Consider the following 17165-nt stretch of genomic DNA (forward strand, 5'->3'; position numbering starts at 1 on the left):
ATCCTACAAAAGAGACACCACCATCCAGACTCATAAGACACAGAGTATCACTCTTTGTAGAGCTTCATGTGTACTGCTTCCACATGTAAGAAAATGCAAAGCTTGAAAGGCCTGCGGCTCCCTAGATTTGCAAACAACTCTTTGAGTGGACGGTTGATGTTTGCTGCGGTTGGGCTTAGCGAAGGGTCAATTGGCAGCATGGTGGCAGAAAGTGCAGGTTGGTACTGTACATGTGCATTTCTCAACAGGGATGAGAAGGAAGCAAAATCTTTTATTTCTTAGCTACTTCCATCATCTGCAAAGCATGAGATCTATTTTTAAAAACATTTCTAATCAATAGTACAATAGAAATAACCACATAATTGTTTCTAGAGCTGAAGATGGGAGGAGTTCTCTGAACACAGCCTCAGAGACTGTGGTTAGTTTGATAACAAAGAATCAAGTACCATGGCGGTTTTCTTGCTGGGTTTGATTAGTTTCATCTCAAGGCTGAATCATCTAATTAGGCGGCTAGCTCCACAGCTGATCGAGCTAATTAGCTAACACCAGCTACAGCAGCAGATAATGGTTAGCCCACTTTAGCAAAAGTAAATTAGCTAACCACTATCTGTCTATTGGCTAACAAGATATGTCTCTTGGTTAAAGTCAAGTCATAACAAAGACATTTAAAACAACGTCAACTGTGCATTAAAAATTGTGTAATTGACCTAATGACACTTTCACAGTTCATGACAGGTGTCACCACATAGTAATGAACGTGTAGTGGCATTCTTATAAACACCTCTTCAAATAAAGGATTACCTCACTGGCCCCTTGATAAACTTGGGTATAGACCATCAAGTAGGCAAAATGATGGAGACGGCAAGTGGCAGAAATAGACTTAAATGACAGGGAACAAAAGCACTCATGGGAGAAATTAACAAAATGAAAGATCTTAACAGGAATAAACAAAGTAAAAACTGAATCAGGGAGAGTCACATACGCAATTGCATTTCGCTTTTCCAGCAAAGTAACAACAGTGAAAAACAAGTGCTGAGCGAAAATTCAACAACAACAGACTGTCAATAGTCCTTTTCTGTAAATGACAACAGGCAGAAATTGATTTGGATGCCAGTCTTCCCACCTCTCTCCTCACAAATAACTCTGAGAAGCAGCCTCACAGCCTCACAGTCTCACAGGAGAGCAGGCTTTACAGACTCACAACATTAAGATGTCAACAAACTTGTGTAAGTAAAAAGAAAGGTAAAAGAAAAGAAATAAAGGTTAGATTAGTACAACATGTAACCAACTGACTCTGTGAAAAACAAAACCCTGTCCATTTTTAAATTAGAAGAGTGACGATCTACACAAGACAACAGATGATGAAGCACAATTACTGCAATGTCACCAAAACTAACAATTGCAACCAGTGGACATTTGTTCTTTTTTTGTATAGTATATAACCAGGTGGCTTTATAACAATAGAACAGATAATAGAAATCTACGTTTTTGGAGAAACTCGCAAAGCCTGAAGTTCTGAATAATTTACATTTGATGATGTTGCCTTGTCGGAGATGTGAGCCTACATTTAGGTTAGGTTAGATGGTTAATGTTCTGGCATAGAGCTGATTAGATCGCCCCCCAGAAAAAGGCTTTAATTCAAACAAGTAACCAGTATCATGTTCAACTTTCAAAATATTCACTATAATAAAACGGTTACTGTGGGAACCAAAATCATCACACATGAATACAAATGGGCTCATTGACTCTCAATGAGTCTCAGCTTTCCAGTCATTGCCAGTTTATGATACTCTAATGCTGTTTATGAGCCCCAGTACACAGAAATAGTCACCATTTTTAGAAAATGTGACAACAACACATTTATACTCATATTCACGTATTGAACATATTTGTAAAGTGGAGCTTCTTGGGTACCCATAAAACCCAGTTTCATTCACATATCTTGAGGAGAAAGGCAAAGGGACCCCTTTGAAAATGGCCATGCCGGTTTTTCACTTGCCAGAATGTAATAAACTCTGGTGCAGTGGTTGGCACTGCTGCCTCACAGCAAGAACGTCCTGAGTTTGAATCCCTGAGCTGGCTGGGGCACTGGGGGGTTTGTGGCTGGGGCAGGGTACTCTGGCTTCCTCCCACAGTCCAAAGACATAATAATAGGTTAATTGCTGACTCTACAGGCCCTATCTTACAGCTGTTGCGTGGCTGGCGCAAGTGGTTTTGCTATCTTACACCAGCGCAAGTGTCATTTTTGCCACATCTGTGTGGCCGTGGGTGGGAGGTCTAAACATGAAGGCAAAACGAAGGTGTGGCCTGCTGCGTTTGCTATTTTGTGCTCGGCGCATTAGAGTAAAAACCACACTATAGACCAGCTAAAACCTGGTTGAAGCACAAAGTCTGTGGTTTTTCAGCACTTTCAGCAGCTTTCATCTCTGAAGTAAAATAAAAACTGCTATTTTGAACTTTACTTACTTGTCCTGCTGACCTTTCTTGGGAATGGGAAGAACAAGTCCTCTTATGTCTAGGGCTCCCCGAGACCAGGGGCATAACACTGCTGATGAAAACACAACAATTCCTGATTTTGCTCCTTCACAGTAAGTGTTTAAATGACAAATTAACAGGGTAGCCCTGTGGTAATGGAGATGCAAATCCCTGCCATGTTAGGCTGATGCCTTGAGTCAAACTGAGTCAAGCCAAGTCAGCACATGTGTACGGAAAAGTGATACATGACAAAGTCGGTACCAGTGGATGCCTTTTATCTTTTTGCAAATAATACCAGTATCTTCACTCTAAGCTTTAAAACCGAGCTAAGAAAGATAAACAGATAACAATAGTAACAAACTCATAGACACACAAATGACCAAACACATGATCTCCTCCAAGCTTAGCATGATGGAGATGAATAGATCTTTAAAGTACAAACAGAACATGGATGGACAGAAAGATCCAAAAGCAGACTGGTACTTATAAATTGTCATAGTCTGATAAACTAAACTTACTGCTTCCTGTGAGCTTCTTTCAGCTCCTTAATTTAACACATTCAACTTAAGCAATCATCTGCAAAACATCTCTCTATTTCATAGACTGTATTACGCATCAAATATATGGGAGTCCATTTATACTTGGCATCAGTTAAATAAGAGATGATACTCCGTTGTTGTATTGTAGACGACTATTCTTGAAAGAGCCCACAGAACATTTCTTTTTTTAGACTGATTGAACCAGGAAATAATCTCGATTTAAATAGAATCACAGGAGCACGACAAAGAACAAATAACACAGCGGCTTTCACTGCATCCTAAATCTTATAGTTTCATAATCAGCTCCTGTGTGGTGGGCGAGGGCGGAGCGAGGCGAACCGTCTCTTTTATCAAAGGAACTGTACACAAAACCCATCATGATTACATATCAAAGAGGAGAAATGTATTTCCCTGAAGCTCTAACGCTGAAGGTGTGGGAGTGGTGTTGCATGAGTATCAATATCAGAAAAAAACAACAACGCTATTTTATCATAATGAGGATATGAGGATGTTTGTCTTTAAATATGTTTGAGGTTTAGAAAGTAGGCTACAATATGACATAATAGACTTATGTAACTGGATTTGATTAGCTGTGTGAAGTGATTTTTTCAGAGTCATCAGGGAATTAAATCACATTAATATATTCAAGAGACACACAGTGCATTATTATTACTGTAAGTGCAAACACAGAAACCCAGGGATCAGCCTCCCTGTAGAATATACAAAAGAGCAACTACGAATGGCTGAGACAAACAAAAAGTTTATTTGAAAAGTTGTGAATTCCTTTTGAAATGAAGATAAAAATAAGAGCTAGAGAAGAAACTAGCGATTTTTTTTTTTCCTGTTGAAGGGTTTTTGTGGGCAATTTTGATTGGTCTAAGGATAAAGGATGTGTCTGTACAGATTATAAAGCCCCTTGAGGCGAATTGTGATTCATGGCTATGTAAATAAAAACTGACTTTACTAAAAGATAACACTATCACAAGTACTGAGAACCTAAGGTGATGTCTTCAAGCTACTTGTTTTATCCAACTCACACAGATATGTTAATGATAGAAAAGTGAGCAGAGCAGCAGTCCTCACATTTCAGCAGCTGGAAGTCAGCAAATGTGTGACACTTTGATTAATGGGTTAGATGATTAATTGATTAACCAGCATTGTTGGCATATAACTGATCAACTAGTTGGCACAATGAGAAATGATCACCTTCCTCTTTCTTTTTAAAATTAACATTGACTAGTGATAGAACAAAACTACATAAACAAATGGTGTATATCTCCTTTTAATTTACCTAAATCTATTCTTTTAGTGTTAATTCTGGATTTTATTTTGATGCCAGTGGTGGCGCATTTGCAGCCATCCTGCCAACAGTTTGTTGGTGTTCTTTTCACAAGGACAGAGGTATCATCTGTGTATCTCGATCCATTAATTAACAAATTATTCGTTCAATCCGTAATTAGTGTGGCACTGACAAAGACACAGGCACACAGGTGTTCTGGCTGATCAGACTTGTGCTCTGGTTGAGGGTGGGTGAATTATGAATTACATGAGGGCACCGGACTCCACATAATAATAAGAACAGACCATTCTTTGCATTGTTTACAGTATTGTTGGTACATGTGATATTTTTTCAAATGCGCCACACAAACCTAATTGCAATGAAGAGGGAACCATGCTTGACTGGCACTCATCAATATGTCACTGGCTGGGTTTGTAAAAGGACTGCAACTAACAATTATTTTCATAGTTGATTTATCTGTCGACTATTTTCTTGATCAATCAATTACTTGTTTGGTCTAGAAAATATCTGAAAATGTCAACTTGCGTTTCCTAAAACCCATGGTGACGTCCTGAAATGTTTTGTTTTGCTCACAGCCCAGAGATATGATATAATGCGATCAATCATCAAAATGGTTGGTGATTAATTTAATAATTGATTAATCCATTAATAATCAATTAATTCTTGCAGCTCTAGTTTGGAACACAGCCAATTATAAACTGTGTACTTTGTTCTGTTCTAATGGGTTAAAGAGGAGAGTGAGGAAGCATACTAGAGCAGCAATAATTCATTGATTAATAGATCAAAAGATAATTAGTTGCCAACTATATTCATAATCCCTTCGTCGTTTCAGTCATTTTTCAACAACAACATTTGCTGGTTCCAACTTCTTTTTCGTTTTGGACTGTTGGTTGGACAAAAGAAGCACTTTGAAGACATCACTTTGGGCTCAGAGAAATTCTGATGAGCATTTTTCACATTTTTTTGACATTCTATAGAGAAAACAGTTAATCGATTAATTGCAAAAACAATGGGTAGAAAAATTGATAATGAAAATAATCATTAAGTGCATCCCTAACCTATACAGTCCTGAGAGGAGACTGACTCAGCCAAAATAAATAAAATCAACAGTGCAGGTGTTTAAAGCTTTTTAACTTAAAGTACTTCTGCACAGGCAGAAAGACATTTAATAAATAGATATGTTCAACCTCTGCAGAAAAACAGTATGTAAATACAAGAATTACAGATAATACAGATATTATCATGTCAGCTTGCTCACTTATGTCTGCAGCCTAAGTAAAGGCTCAGATTTTAATGTAAAATCTAGTAGCTTCAACTTCACATACTCATCGAAATGCAAGGAGTAATGTATTATGGTTTAACAGAGAAAAATGGAAAACTGTCATTGCAAAAGAAAACACTGTCATCTTGTCAAATGTGAAAAAAAAAAAAAACTTGCACTCCGAGTGCCACAATAGCTCAATTCAACAAAACTGTGCTTTCCATTGCTGTCTGCTCCTCTTAAATTGCTTTTTGCTTTCTCCTGTTTGATAAATAAAGGCAAAACAAGCGCGGCAGGTCGGTGAGACAACCCCGGTCAGTGTACCAGAATAATATCCAGGCCGCAGCAGGAGCAGAGGCCAGCGGCACTCACTCACTCTGCACTGCATCATGTCTGACCTTCAGCCTGCCAAGCACCCGCTCCCTCACGTTCACCCCCCGGGACCGACACCCAAAAATAGACCGTAGTCTGACACATGCAAACATATCGCCACCACGCACATGCATGCACACTGTATGTACATGCATCATGTGTGTACATAATACACACTGACACTTACTTTACATCTCACTTTTCACATCCTCCATCACGCTATCTTTAGTCCCTGATGTGTTTTCATAGCTCCACTCTGCTCCGGGCTTGTCTTACTTTATCGCCCGATATGTATGAGTCACACTATCAAACACATTAGACTGAAGTGGGACAGCTGTGTCAAACAAAGTAGTTCAACTTTTCACATACTTCTAGAGCTCTATCGCTGCTACACTGCTAATGCATCGCAACAGTCTGGAATTTGTTTGTAGGGATTCTCCATTAAAGATGCTGGACATGTTATCTAACAGCTACTGCAACAGTTTTGGTTTTATGTGCTTATATACTGTATACTGAACGTCTATGAGATTTCTGCCACCACCCCATTACAATGGAGGTGAAGCTTTTTTCAAGCTTTGAAAAATTCACTTTGTAGAGACAATGTTCTGTGCGATATGGTAAAAAAATCATATTGCAATAATTTTTGACTGAAACTGTGAACATGATATGCAGTAGGATTAGTGGGAATGATCATTTTTGCATCACAATATTTCATTTTCGTTACAGTTACCAATCAAAATGGCAGTGATTGCAAAGTGGTTACATCCAAATAGTCTGATATTCAAAGTGCTCTCTTCTAGTTTACAGTACGGACACAGTTTCTGGAAAAAACAGAAGGTGATGCTGTTAGGCAGACTGATTTTTGGTCTTGACCAAAATAGTACTGAAAACTGTCAAGTACCCTCTTTTGCCCTCACCACGAGTGTAGGTGTACAGCTATGCAGTGAGATAAACACACTTACAATAAAAGTTAAAAATAAGAGTTGGCATCAGAAGTTTTTATGTTTACGATCATACCTCCCTCCATTTATAGACCTATACATTTAATTGGTATTTGAAAGGACCACAAATTAAGTAATAGAATAAGCTGTATTGTTCTTAATATTTAATTTACATGATGAAGCACAGTGTGTGTTTTGTTGCTCTCATGTGTTAATGGCTGAGCACACTGAGCGCTTCAATTAATTACTTAACAAGCACAAAGCACCATTAATTCAAACATTTCCGATGATTAATGCAATTAGTGCAGTAACTCACGGCTCTACTGTCTAAATTAGACAACTTGATTTCTGCCACCAGCTCTACGTGCAAATACTTGTAAATGCAAAAGCCTGAACAATGAAGATGCAAAGTTTCATTTTGTTCCTGTATAACCTGTAGAAGGAAATGACAAACTTCAGCTTGCACTTGATGCTGCAGCTGGAAATTCGGTTGGTGAGAGCACCGAGGGTGAATCAAACACAGTTGCTGGTCATAAAACCAAAACAATGAACTGAAAGACACCGAAATGCTCTGTAGAGCTGAGAGGAACTGCAGTTTGTTATTGTGAGCAACACACTGTTAATATAGAAATATTTATTCAGCGCAGCTAAAATCTGACATAATTAATTTAGTATAATCTTAAAACAGTACAGGGCGGACATTTTGTTTGTTTTTCTATTTCCTGTTAGATAAAAATATTTTGCTTGGTGTTGTATTAAGCTCTCAGCTGGAGCTTGCTTGATTGCACTGGTTATGGATTGAGGAGAGCTCAGTCTGACAGCAGCAGGAGCAGCGATGAAAGCTTTGCTCTGTGCTGATTAGGCCTGATATACACTGTGCTCGATGAGGGACGACTTATAATGGCTTCTCTGACCTTACTCTTGACAACCTCTTTGCCTCCTTACTTTGCCCACTCACACTTCTGTGTCTGACTCCCTCACTCTTCACACACACTTGTTTTCTGTGGGGGCTTCAGATAATGAACCATGTCAAAATTAGAAGCCGCGCTGGCTGCAGCTGTGTTCACTCAACATAATGCTGGGAATCGTATTTATATGCTGAATGTTGATCATGCCTCAGGCCACGATGAGAACCAGTCTAAGGAAAATCAGAGTTAAAGGCGACTCAGCATTTTCCAAGTCAAATCTGAAATGACTCTGCACAGTTTCGGTGCAGTTTCATTTGGGTGGGTGCAATTGTTTTCTTTGTTTTGGTTTAGTTCACGACAACATTGTAATAGTTCATAAAATACAACATATTTCAGACTTGGTTAGGAATAGTTTACATGGTGCACTTGAATGCACCATGAAGTCCCTGAGTGTGTCAAACAGCGCCACAGACAACAGAGGACAGAAGCAGCGCGCCCGAAGATGACCCCAACAGGACTCTCGGCGTAGTTTCTTTTATTACATGACTAATTTGGTACAAACATTTACCCGCCAGTGTGGCGGATAGCTGGGAAATCTATTTGCATTTGGCAGTAGGTGGGTGTTTTAATTGGAGGCTGTTAGTAGATTTAAGATATAAAGGGCAATTAATTGATTCATTGCTTTTTAAATGTAGAATAAGCAGGATTTGTCAGTTGCTGTTTATAAATGCACCAGAAAGATAGTTGACTGTTGACTCATTTTCAGGATATCAAATACAGATGTTTTGGATTGGTAAAGCGTCACAAGCGCAGCAAAATAGTGAGAAATAAGAGGGTACAGGGCTCAGATGCAGGTGCCACCACAAACTGGTGGAGGGTGGGTGAGGATTGAGAGTGAATATTTTTGTACATGTCTATGCGTGTTTTTTGGGAATATGCTGAATGGTTTGCCTTTAAGTAAGATACTCTTTAATCTTTGGGCTTAGGCAAGGAATTTGGGAAGTATTTTCAAGTCAAAAGGTTCATGTTCGAGTAAAGTCACAAGTCATTAAAGTAGACATCATCAAATTTGTGAATCGAGTCCAAGTCTTGTGTCTCAGGTCCACATGTCTGGGAGATAGGAACTTAAAAACTAGAAAACTGAATCACAAGTAAAACTGATCAATACTTCTTTTTCATGAAGTAAAAGAAGTTTTTCTAAAGACAGACGTATGGTTTTTCCTTTAGATAAATAATTCTGAGAGTCTGCGTCCAAACTTTTATGAGAATTTAGCATAAAATAAAGAGTGTGCCACTAGTTTTAACTTAAATGTTGCATTTGTCTGTAATAATGACACATGGAAAATGAAAAAAAGTATTTTTTTTTTTATCTTTTCAATGCCATTGCCTGACCAGTGTCTGTGTTTTGAGCAGTTAAAGGTGGTCATCAGTCATCTCTGCAGTCCTCTGATTGGATGACTCAACGATTGAGGCAGCTCCTATGGAAGAGTTGTGATGCTGCCCACATACCTGATGAAGACCTAAAAACCTAAAGATGTAATCACCTAAATATACTCTGCAAAAAATATAAATGCAACACTTTTGTTGATTTCTCACAAATTTTGTTCGCCAATTTGTTTTGTCTCTTTTGCCAGAATAATCCATCCACCTGACAGGTGTGGCATATAGAGATGCTGATTAAACAGCAGGATTATTGCACAAGTTGAAGCGGTAACCACGAGATTCGACTCTGAAATGTGCAATTGTACCTTGAAAAAAGACATTTATTAGGCTCTGAACTATGTCCATGTCACACAGAGCTACAGATAACACTTTTTTTTCCCCAAGTCATTACCCGTCCTACTCTGCCTCTGATTGATTCATACTTGTTTCCTTCATTGGTTGTGTTGGTTATGTTTATGCATGAACAGTGGTTGGTCAGAATTAGTGTAAGAATATCAGGGTAAACCAATCAGAGGCAAAGTAGGGCGGGTCATGACTTTGCCCATCTGAGAAAAACAATAAGATGAAATGAGTTAAGACAGAAGTTTATTAATCCCAAAGGAAATCCTGGTGACAGAGATTGCTCAAAAATTACAGTAACATAAGAATAAAAATATTTTATTTATAAGTATTATATATAAAGTAAAATATAAAATGTAAAAGGAGTTCATGCTAAATAGCAGTGCCTAATAGAATAACAATAGAAGTAACATAAGTTAAGTAACATAAGTTAAGTTAGTACTAAAATAAAATAAAATTGAAATGTAGTATTGGCAATGACAGTGAAAGTAATATTGACAGTGATACTGAAGTATTTAAAAACAATGTTACATCTGATAATGAACATAATATGGCGCATGATATTAATGTAATATTTTATATGATAATAATAAAGAAAAAATAAGGTAAAATTGCATGATATTAAATGTGTTATTGTACATAATGCATGATGATAATAATAATAATGAAAACTATCATGTACAATTACCAATCTTAAGTACCAAATTTAGTAGACATATATAGAGGCATCTCTATATGTCACATCTGTCAGGTGGATGGATTACCTTGGCAGAGGAGACCTGCTCACTAACACAGATATTGTGAACAAAATTAAGTCCTAGATTTTTTTCTTAAATGTATGAGAAATGGGAGCAAAAACAAAAGTGTTGTTGAGTGTTGAGTGATTTGGGCTCTGCGAGACACCATTAAGTGTAGTGGCACAGCCCTGTTTTAATCATGAGAATTAATTTTAATCAGTAAATGAATAATACACCCAATCATTTCAGCGCCGAGGTGGGCTGATCTGAGCAGACCTCAGCTGAACTTCCTAAAGAAACAGGAAGCACTTTTAAGGCGTCGCTCCATTTCACCTAAAAGCTGGTCAGGAGAACAAAATAGTGCAGATAAAAGAGAAAAGTGTGCCACTAGGTTTTACTTGCTCTTCACTAATGCAGAAGAAAGGAAGAGGCTTTTACAGCTAGCTAAGAGCTTCTTATAAATATGAGGGCACATGTCTGTCTGTCTCTCCTCCCTCTGCCTCTAAAAGAAAGAGCACAGTGTGATTACAGAAGCAGCCCATCCTCCTGCATGCAGGCCTTTGAGAACAGAAACAGAAGGTAATGTCGGTGTTGGGAGGGAGCCAAGAGCCCAAAGACACAAAAATGTAGGTTGCCATGTCCCTGTTCCTCTCTGAGAGGGCATAGACACCGAGTTTAGAGATGTCAAGTTTTTAGCAGTTTGCAAAATGAAGAAATTTAGTGATTTTAGAACAAGTTACAGACTCTGTGAGGGCACTCATAGAAATAAGGGTTCCAGAATGGTTCTTCTTGAATGGCTGAGGTTCAAACCACAACCATTTGCTTCTGAAGAACCCTATTTTGAAGAAGGGGTTTGTCAAGTTCAAAACCCTTGGAATAAAAAAAAAAATGTAAAAGATAAAATCCTTGAAATATAAAAAGGTTCTTGGTAGAACACCCTGGGAGGGTTCAAGGTAAAACCTTTGGAAAATAAAAAGGTTGTTAGTAGAACCCCCTGGGAGGATTGGAGTTAAAACCCTTGGAAAATAAAAATAAATTATATAATAAAATAAATATAAAAACGTTCTAGGTAGAACACCCTGGGTGGGTCCTAAATAAAACCCTTGTAATATAAAAAGGTTCTTGGTGAAACCTCTTGGGTGGGTTCTAGATAAAACAATTAAAATATGAAAAGGTTCTCAGTAGAACCGTCCTGGTGGGTTGTAGATAAAACCCTCAAAATTAAAAAAGGGTTGTCTATGTGCGTTTTAGATGACACACTATATAAATATATATGATATAAGATATAAAAAGGTTCTCAGAAGAACCGTCCTGGGTGGGTTCTCGCTGGCACCCTCTGATGGTGAAAAAGTTCTGGATAGACCTATAGAGAAGGTTCTGGGTGGAACCATTAGACAATAGAAGGTTCTGTGTACAACCTGTCATAGGAGGTTCTGGGTGATCTTTTTCACAGGTTCTAGGTATTGGGTTCTCACATGAACCAAAAAGGGTTCTCTCATGGGGACAAGCTGAGGAACCCTTTATGGTTCTTGTTATAACCTTTCTGTCTAAGAGAGTGTGTGTGTGTGTGTGTGTGTGTGTGTGTGTGTGTGCAGCAGTGCTACAAGCCAAAAACAACCTCATAAGTCCCCGTTCTCAGCTTTGAAAATATCACAAGAAACCTGTTCTTTTATTTCATACCTCATCTTGCATCCTGTCCTCATTTCTGAAAGTTTAAACAAATGTCAAAAGTTCTATTTTTAGTGTAGCTCATTTAAAGCAGTATGGAGAACAATCTATTGACATGCTCTGACTGAAGGGGTGCGTGGGTGGCATTTCCACTTAAAAGCCGGAGTGTGAATTGTAATGAAGAAAAAAAAAAAAACAGCGGGGAGGGAAGGGGGCAGACTCCATCGCTGGGAGCAATGGGTGTACAAACAGCACCCTCACAAAGCAGGAGTGATTCATTTAAAGGGATTTTGTGTATGTGCCGAATTTAGCCTCTCTGCTTTGCATTTACATACAGAGTGAGGATAAATAAAGAAAACGCTTAGGAGGGAGACAGCGGGGGCAATATTACAAGAACAGAGGAAGGAGAGGAAAGTTAACAAGTAAGTGATCAGAAAAAAGAGAGAAACATGTCGAGCAGAGGACGGCTTTTAGAGACATACAGTAGAGAGACAGACTTGATGATGCCAGCTGAATGGATGGAGGGGTGGTACGAGAGCATAATAAGATTATAGGGGCAGAAAATTAAAAGTATATCCTCCAGAGAACAGGATCCAGTGATCCCAAATATTCCTGTCCTGAGGAGCAGTGACAGAGAGACTACACACATCCCAGAGACGCCAAGAAACAGGGGTGTCAAATGTACAGCCAGAGCTGGCCCGCCAAATGTTCCAATCCTGCCCACTGGATGATTTTACAGAGTGCAAAAAACTGCAGAGCAGAATACAGTTCTCTGAAAAAACATGCATTGTGGTCAGATTTACAGATACTTAAAACTGTGCAAAATATTGTCAAACAGCAGCTTCAGTGCAAGGTAATCTGTATCAGACTAATACAACAACACAACAGTATTGGTGGAAATCTAATGCTATGGCACTGCCAAAACTTTTGGTTGTAAATGGTTTGTAAGGCAGCAGATAACTCAACCATCTTCCTCTTTCAATTCTATTTTAGTTGGTGTTGTGAGGTGATGCCAGCACCATTTATTATCCAGAAAACTTGTGAAAAGTCAAATGGAACGCCAAAGACAAAGTTGGAGTTTCTACTTGAAAACTTTGGGCAAATAAATCCGCCTTGAAGAAGCAGTCAATGTTATTACGTGCGGTAACTAAAATGTATAATAGCATCTGTTAACTCATGTGTCTTCCTGCTCTGTACCATTTATGCAAGGAAGCTGCACTGCTGAGGAATCAATTTGACACATTGGAAGCTTGAAATTTCAAGCTTGAAATTTCAACTGGGAAATTCCAACCTACAATCTGGACTGGAATACAGCAATACTACACAAAGGTGGATATTTCTGGACAAATAAAAATATTTCTAGGTCCTGACAAGTTGTTTCATAAAGAAGCCAAATGCTATATACATAGCTTTCTTGATAATTTGTGCAATCCTGCGTGCTCGTCTAAAAAAAGAGATGCAGTATGGCTCCATTTTTGCAGAGAGAATTGGAGGTAAGCTAGCCATATGGGTTATTAAGCTGCATTGCTTGTTGCCATGACAATTCTCACATGATGTTCTGTTTTGCTACTTTGACTCGTGGCACTGCTTCAGCTCTGCGAGAGCCTGGCAGTGGCCGACCAAAATTTCTAACATGTCAGGAATTCATCTAAACATCCGACGGGAGCAGCTGATTTTCCCTCGCTCCCCGCCATACACTGCACAGCAACACCCAGTGAAGCTGACATCCAACTCTACAATAAGTTATGCAGCTAAAACATCATATCAGACACAAGCTCAAATTGCACGTACTTAGACTTCTTACCACTAAAAGGGTTAATTTGGAGGTTGGTTGTTATTTATAGATTATTATGTAATGGATTTACTGGTCTGGGCCACATGGGATCAAATTGGGCTGCATGTGGCTCATAAACTAAAATTAGTCTGACATCCATGGCTTAAGAGAACATATACAGCATGTGTCTCAATGGACACAAATGTAACTGTATGTGTGGGCTTTTGTATGAGGCTGCTGCCACATCTATAGAGCATATGTGGGCATGAATAACACACTGCTGCATAATGATAAAACGAGTGTGGTGACGACGGGCTGGCTCACAATTCTGTGCAAGTCATATTGTAATCCTCTGCATCGCATTCATGTTCCCTGGCAAATAAATAACAGCATCGGGATGTGTGTGTGTGAGTGTGTGTGAGCAATCAGCAGTGCAGCTTGAGACCGTGACAGGACTTCGATAGACAGGAGCAAAAGCTGTGGATGACATCATGCACTTGTTGCCGGGCTTTGAATCTGGATGCGCTGACACATCCAGCTGGATGACTCAAACATACACACACACACTGATGCACCAACCCACTTGCACACAAACACACACACACACACACACACACACAGAGCACGAAAATCTGACCCAGAAAGTGAGTTCACTCCTTCTCACCCTGTGTGCGTCCTCTTCGAACACGGCTTCATGGACGCTGCATGCAAAGAGCGCCGTGGGGAGGTCGCTGAGATCCATCATCTCCTCCGCCATGGCATCCTGATCGGTCTCGCCAAACACCATGTCCTCTTCCTCCTCCTCGTCCTCCTCAGGGTCGCTGCTGTAGGCCTCTGAACCGTTGCTCCACGCCTTGGAGCTCTCTCGCAGCATATTGAAGCCTTTTAGGAGGCAGCTGACAGGCAGGTGGGACCACAGAGGCTGGAACTGAGGAGAGCGGGGAGAGGATAAGAGACTGGACGTTAGGAGATAAGGTGAATATACTGGCTGGATGTTTGCAGAGAGAGTGAGGTGATGGTAAGAGTGACAGGATTGTACTAAACAGTACGAAAACTACAAGAAAATAAAGGACATAAAAAGTCCGATCAGTCATTTTAAAGTCTCTCAAGTCGGCCCAAACACGTTCACTCAACAAAATCACATCACATTATCCATGTAAAGACTCATCAACAAACACTATACATGAATATAAAACAAATAAAAGTGCAAAATTATAACAAATTATGTTAAATATGGTTATTGTGGGGCTGAATGTTTTTCCTCTGCAGCCGGGTTGGTCTTCATAATGCTACAGTTGTGACCTTAACTAAACCCTGGTCATGTGACCTGTAACACTCTGCATCAAAATAAAGCCTCACATAAAGAGCACTATGTTTTTTAAGCAAACATTGTTTTAAGGTCGTATATTTTAGACAATTTAGCCATTTTAAATTTTATTTATGACATTTAATCACTTCTTTTTGACTGTATGAATTCAAATAATGAATTTATGAAAGAAACATATGAACTAACAGTTCACGTCTGACAGTTACAGAAGGAAAAATTACATGAAGGGAGAAGAGAACATGAGCAAAGATAAGGCAAACTAAAACAGAAACAAATAGAAAACAAAGAGGAAAAAGGTTGATGTTTTATGCTCAGCTCTGCTTCAAAGTCCATATTCCTGATCATAACAGTCTTTCTTTCATGCTTCAATCATATCTGAGGAGTTTGCTGGTGACAGTAAGAAAATCTAACACACACTCACAGTCAAAAGTGTTTAGAGAACCAGTCATTCATTTCAGTGATGTCTGGAGGTACTATATTTAACATTTATATGTGCAAAAACAATGTTATCTATAAACTTTACTCTCTCAAAAATACTTGTACAACATACTAGGACTGCAACAACAATTATTTTCATAATCAATTAATCTGAGATTAATTGAGAGTGATTATTTTCATGATTAATTAATTACTCATTAGTCTAAAAAACATAAAAAAGTCAAAATGCTCATCACAATTTCTGTGAAGTCTTCACATCACTTTTTTTTTTTTAAACACACCAGTCCAAAACCCAAGGAATCTTCATTTACTATCACAAATGACAAATAAAAGCAGCAAATACTTACATTTAAGAAGCTGGAACCAGCAAGTGTTTGACATTTTTGCTTGAAGGATGACTGAAACCATCAACTGATGATCAAAATAGCTGGCAAATAATCTTCTTTTCATCAACTAATTGATTGATCTACAAACCGTTGCAAGTCTACAACAAACCTAGGTGTTACCAAACCTTTTTCACGTCAAGGACCCCCACAATAGATGCACCTTAGACCACAGACCCCCAGTCTGAGAGGATTTTGTCTCAAGGAATCCACTGAGTAATTATTTTATTTTTACGTTTGAAGATAATACAGTCTTCACAGTCAATCAATGATCAAACTAGGATCACTATAAATTAGAATCACTCTTGCTTGCCAACTATATTTCTTCTATTGCTGTTCCAATCTCCAAAAAATGGGATTAAACTTAAAGTAGTACATTTCTTCTTTTGCTGGGGGCCCCTGTTTGTCCCGGACGTCGGTTTGAAAACCAATATTATAGATTAAATCATAAACTATCACTGCAAGTATTGATTCTATTCATTTTTGATTAATCTGCTGATCTTGATTAATTGATTAACTGTTTCAGAAAATAGTAATCCAGAAACCCAGAAAATCTAGAGATATTCAGTTCACTGTCATAGATGTCCAAGAAAATCAGTTAATACTCTTTTTTTTTTCTTGGAAATGACTTAAATAGTACCTCTAATGATTTTAAGTTGGAAAAAGGAAGCAACAAGTGGGAAACCATGAAAACACGGATCATAAAAAAACAGAAAAAGGGTTATGATGTCCCCAACGTGAAACGCCCAACATTATTCTGGACATAGAGCGCCATCTAGTGGTATGTTTACGAGAACGACCCTCATCATCAACGTTTTAATCACAATACCATCTAAAAACCAACTTAATCTCAAATATTTCGGAGGAATACGATATAAATATTGATTAGAAACCCAAAATTGTGATGTAACCTCTGTGCAGTGACATCAGTAACATCACATGTCCTCAGTGTCCATGGCCGTGCAGGGTTATGACACCAATATTTACATGGCGTGCACTCAAAGGAAACCCCTGGATATTACGTTAAGAGCCAAAATAAAATTGCAGCAGCTGTTTTTATCATAAAAGTAGCACATTATCTCGTGTAACCACTTTGTTTTTCAAGTCAGACGCTGTTTTTAAGATGTATTAAAGCGAAAATTCAGACGCAAGTTAGCCATGAGTCACGCCTGTACGTGCACAGATGAATTTACTATTTTAATTTCCCTTTCTGGTCAGTTCAAACGCGAAAATTATCTTTAAAACTCACCTCACAAGTGT

At 38.6% G+C, this 17165-nt stretch overlaps 1 protein-coding gene across 1 annotated transcript in view; it reads right to left on the reverse strand.

Moving 5' to 3' along the window:
* Positions 1 to 14690, reverse strand: part of rcan3 (regulator of calcineurin 3) — a 55006-nt gene extending 40316 nt beyond the window's left edge. Inside the window, exon 1 of the mRNA XM_084742966.1 lies at positions 14422 to 14690. Coding sequence (XP_084599092.1) covers positions 14422 to 14631 — 210 coding nt within the window. The 5' untranslated portion in view covers positions 14632 to 14690. The remainder of the gene's footprint in view (positions 1 to 14421) is intronic.
* Positions 14691 to 17165: the final 2475 nt, after the last annotated feature.

Source organism: Lutjanus erythropterus, chromosome 18 (genome assembly GCF_056507025.1).
Source record: "Lutjanus erythropterus isolate fLutEry1 chromosome 18, fLutEry1.hap2, whole genome shotgun sequence".
Lineage (NCBI taxonomy): Eukaryota > Metazoa > Chordata > Actinopteri > Lutjaniformes > Lutjanidae > Lutjanus > Lutjanus erythropterus.